Source organism: Lactuca sativa, chromosome 8 (assembly GCF_002870075.4).
Source record: "Lactuca sativa cultivar Salinas chromosome 8, Lsat_Salinas_v11, whole genome shotgun sequence".
Lineage (NCBI taxonomy): Eukaryota > Viridiplantae > Streptophyta > Magnoliopsida > Asterales > Asteraceae > Lactuca > Lactuca sativa.
The window spans coordinates 62,859,324-62,864,780 of NC_056630.2; the positions used below are offsets into that span (position 1 = coordinate 62,859,324).

At 32.5% G+C, this 5,457-nt stretch overlaps 1 protein-coding gene across 1 annotated transcript; it reads left to right on the forward strand.

The window, feature by feature from the left end:
* The first annotated feature begins 674 nt into the window (after positions 1-674).
* LOC111911227 (probable aspartyl protease At4g16563) lies at positions 675-2,260 on the forward strand. The gene has a single exon (XM_023907007.2). It carries the CDS (start codon positions 875-877, stop codon positions 2,147-2,149), a length of 1,275 nt encoding a protein of 424 aa, XP_023762775.1. The 5' UTR covers positions 675-874; the 3' UTR covers positions 2,150-2,260.
* The last annotated feature ends 3,197 nt before the right edge of the window (positions 2,261-5,457 follow it).

Sequence of the window (5,457 nt, forward strand, 5' to 3'; positions counted from 1 at the left end):
TAGATGTGGTTGTGTTTTTTTGTCTGCAAATATTTTTGACCTAGTAGTGACGTATTTACGATAAAGTAATAAAAATGTTAAGTTAATAAGATATATTTTTAGAAAATATTAACCATCGAGAAAGGGTATGTATGATTCTATTTAAAAAAAGAACAAGTTTAGTGAACTACTATTTATACATGAACCTATATACTCATAAAGAAAAAGAAATTAAATATAATAAAATAAGTAATATAAGAGATTTAAGTATTATTTACAAATTAAAATAAATCAATAAATAATTAGTTATTTATTATTTATTAATAAAAAAGAAATAAATTAATAAATAAGTTTATTTAGTAAGTTATATTAAATAGTATATTTAATAAGTTCATTTAATTTAAAATAATTAATTAATAGATTGAATAATTCAATGTTGGGTTGAAGATTTTTCTTAAAAATCCGATATCAACGTCAACATTCTATCAAATATACTTGTTTCAAATTTCTTGGGATTTATTACAAAATATAAAACAAATGTACATAATAGAGTGATATGGCTTTGTAAAAGCTTCTTCAAACCAAACTGTGAATTATTGCCTTCATATAGATTAGTATTGTTTTTTCTTTCTCTATAAATACCATACTATTTTGCAATCATTAATAGACCAACAAATCTAGAATGGCTTCTTTGTTCACGTTTTACACTATTTGCAACTTGTTTCTCTTCGTCTTTCTTTTCTCCATTGCCAACCATTCCCGTGCAAGACAACACCCAAAAACCTCCGATTCTCTAGTCCTAGGTTTAACTAATGTCAGGAGTACCATTAAACTCCCCAAAAAATCATCAACGTTAAGCATTAAAGTGTCATCCCAGTCACCACCAACGTTGGACATGATGGAGCCCTTGAGAGAAGTAAGGGATGGGTACCTAATTTCTCTTAACCTGGGCTCACCTCCACAAGTTATTCAAGTGTATATGGATACTGGAAGTGATCTCACTTGGGTACCTTGTGGAAATCTCTCTTTTAACTGCATAGATTGTGAAAACTATACAAATACTACAACCATGTCCAAGTTTTCACCTTTGCAATCATCTTCTTGTGTTCGGGACTCTTGTGCTAGTGAGTTTTGTATAAACGTTCATAGCTCTGATAACCCATATGATCCTTGTAGCATTGCCGGTTGCTCTTTGAGTACACTAGTCAAGGGCACTTGCTCAAGACCATGCCCTTCGTTCGTATACACGTATGGGGAAGGTGTTGTAGCTGGTACCCTAACTAGGGATACCCTAACAGTCCATGGAAGTGCTGATGGCAGTGTTACAAGGGAAGTAACCAATTTTGGATTTGGGTGCGTTGGATCAAGTTATAAAGAGCCATTAGGAATCGCAGGGTTCGGGAAAGGTCCGCTTTCTTTACCTTCTCAATTAGGGTTTCTCCAAATGGGTTTCTCTCATTGTTTCTTGGCTTTCAAGTTTGCCAATAACCCTAATATTTCGAGCCCTCTAGTCGTTGGAGATCTTGCAATCTCTTCAAAAGAACATTTGCAGTTCACTCCAATGTTAAAGAACCCCATGTACCCTAATTACTATTATATCGGATTAGAGGGGATAACTATAGGCATTGGCTTGGGTTCTGTAATTCAAGTTCCTACAAACTTAAGAGACTTTGATTCATCTGGCAATGGGGGTATGTTGATAGATTCAGGAACCACCTACACTCATTTACCCGAGCCATTCTATTCTTTACTTCTCTCGGAGCTGGAATCTGTCATAAACCAACCTCGAGCTACTGAAGTGGAGGCACGAACGGGGTTTGATTTGTGCTATAGAATCCCATGCACAAACAACGTTACAAATGCTATGACAACTATGGATGTGGATGATCATCTTCTTCCTTCAATCACGTTCCATTTCATTAACAATGTGAGCCTGGTTTTGCCACAAGAGAACAACTTCTACGCAATGGGTGCACCACGTAACTCAACAGTGGTTAAGTGTTTGTTGTTCCAGAGCATGGATAATGAGGATTATGGACCAGCTGGGGTTTTTGGGAGCTTTCAACAACAGAATGTGGAGGTTGTTTATGACATGAAGATGGAAAGGATAGGGTTCCAAACAATGGATTGTGCCTCTTCTTCAGCTTTCCAACAACTTATCAAACGTTAGTATCTGCATTTACTTGTTTGAATGAAAATGTGTTTCTTCTGTTTGGAAACTAAAAACCACTAAACAAGAAACTCAATAATCAGTTTATTTTCCCTAATACTTGTTATACATTCCATCATCATATATATGCAGCCTCGATCTATATATTTTCATAAAGATCCAAGAAACATTTATTGATGGATAAATTTTTTTATGCTTGTTTACCGACCTGGTAATACATTAGATATGCCAAAGTCTACCTTGGATCTGAACAAATAACCTCTAACTAGATTACCAACCAAAAAGTTCCAACCAAACCACCTAGACAACGCATATTAATTTATATATATGACTATGTTACACTTTGAGAACGCGAATACATCTCCTGATTTCAATCAGATTTTATTAACCCAGAAAACTCTCTCTCTCTCTCTCTCTCTCTCTCTCTCTCTCTCTCTCTCTCTCTCTCTCTCTATATATATATATATATATATATATATATATATATATATATATATATATATATATATATATAGGGTTAGGTTATTTTGTTTTTACTAACTATTGTGTGTCAGAATGCACAGATCTGGACCAATGGATAAAATTAATCAATGAACATGATTTGAAAGTGTATGATATTACAGTAGGATAGCATGTACCATATAATCACACAAATTTTAGCAAAAGGGTATTTTGGACAATTAACTACAATTATAAAAGGAAATTTTCGGATTTTTAGGGATAATTAATTCTCATAATTTTAAATATCTGAATTTTTTTAATTAATTCAATTTTAATTATAACATAATTTGTAAATATAACCGATTTTTATTCTGTCAGAATATTTTTTTTGTTAGAATGATGCTTTTTCAGAATTCTATTCTATTAGAATATTATTGAAGAATAACAAAATTTTTGAATCTGTGGTTGAAAAATAAGAACATTCTAATATATTTTTATACATTCAAACTTAAATACAAATTCATACATATTCTTACAGACTAAAAGTCTTATACATTTTAATATAATTATATATATTTTAAAAGAATACAACAAAAATGCATCAAATTCTTAAAAAATAACAACATTCTTAAATTGTAGGTATGATCAAACTTTATTCATTTTTCAAGTTATTCCTATTAGGTCTTCAACGCATTCTTCCAGCAATTCCTATCATAAATACAACAAAAACTAATAATGGTTAAAAACATGTTACTTGCAATAAACTATCACTTTATATATTCTGGTAGAATATATATAGAATATGACAGAATACATATAATACATTCTGGCAGAATATATCTATTAGAATGCAACAGTAAAATTCTATTAGAATGCACACTTATCAACTAAAAATCTATTATAATGCAATAATAAAATTATATTACAATGCAACAGTAAAATTCTATTATAATGCAACAGTAAAATTCTATTAGAATGCAACAATAAAATTCTATTAGAATGTATTATCAACATATAATGCTAAAATTTTATCAGAATAAACCAAATTCTTTGTAAATGAAACATTTGAAGGTGTTTACATTAACAAAATCTATAATGTCCATATGAATTAAACAATCAGGAACAAGATTGTGATACACTAAATTATGTGCATAAGAGTAACATAATAGAAGAAAAAGGAACAAACACAACAATTAATCCAAATATAACTCAATGATTATTAGACAAACTATTTATTCCAATTTCATCCAACGAGTTGTGAAATATATACAGATGAAGTTGATGAAATTTTAAACAATGAAAAAACTCACAAAAGTAAGAAATAGATGAAGTTGGATTAATTTCATCCAACGAATTCCACATAGATACAATGAAGTTTATGAAATTCTAAACAATAAAAAAAAACTCACAAAAGTTATCATCTTCTCGGCAGCAACAAGTGGACAAACCCTAGAAATTTCGCAGCTAGTGGTTCTCCGATTCATAAAGCTGGTGGTTCGATCGTGGTGTGGGGTGGTGCTGTTGTTCTAGTGGTGTCGAAAGAAGAAGAGGAGAAAGGTTTTCGGGGCCTGTAAACAGAGAACAAAATGATGGTGGTGGTGCACGATGATTTTAAGAGAAACAGGGAGAGTCGACTTTGGGCTAGGGTTAGAAGAGGAAGATGTCGAATAAAGGGATCTGTTTTGTGATTTTGTAGTGTTTATTAACAGAATTTCCATATTTAAAGGATGTTTATCATAATTAAGATTACTATTATACTCTTTTATGATTTATTATTGAATTTATTTTTTCTTAATTCTGATTGGTTGTTGAAGGCACACAATACTTGTCAAAAACATTTGAACCTAACTCTCTCTCTCTCTCTCTCACACACTCTCTCTCTCTCTCTCTCTATATATATATATATATATATATATATATATATATATATATATATAGAGAGAGAGAGAGAGAGAGAGAGAGTTGGGTTCATATATAAACTCTAAATATTGTATGAATGTATAACTAATTGTGGACCAATCAAGATTTTCGTAACTTTGTTTATAATTATTTTAATAAACAAAAACAAATCTTATATTTATAAATATTTCTCTTAAATCATCGAGTAGTTACAAATTATAGAGATAAAGAATGAATTCACATTATCAATTCTCATGTTCAACATCACTATACATGCCGTCACCAAAAATCTCAAATCAACCAACAGCAACATCGTTGGACCGATTCATCTACACTGGCACACCATCTACAACAAAGAACGAGATTATTGTTGCCCTAAATCTTGATTTACCCATGAAATTGGGACAAGGTTCCTGAACACCGAATTATTGCATCACTACTCAACTCAATCGTACTATAAAATTGATTAAACTTGTTCGAATCAAGATTTCTTAAAGAACACCCATTTACCGCCTTCAAATTATTTGACAAAAAGCCTAAGAGTATTCATTGTCTCAAAATCTCATACAAGTGTTTCCAAGGATGTTTTGGTGGTTTAGGAATTAGAATTTTTGACTGAGAAGCAAAAGATCACCTGTTGGATTTATTTTACCACTACAACATTAACACCCTATCGCGACGACGAATTCGGACTCTATCCCGACGACATGTCGTCGGGATAGAGTCGTCGGCATAGTTGTGTCGGCATAGGTCAAGAGTGTCTTCGGTATAGATGTCGTCAGCATTGGTGAATCTATAGCGACGACATGTCGTCGGGATAGGTTCTTGTCAATCATATTTTTAGGGATGAGGAAAAGGACCGAACCGGCCCGAACCGAACCGGACCGGGGAACCGGCTTCGACCAAAATCAAGAACCGAACCGGCCTGGCGGTTCTACCGGCTCCGGTTCTACCGGTTCCCGGTTCCT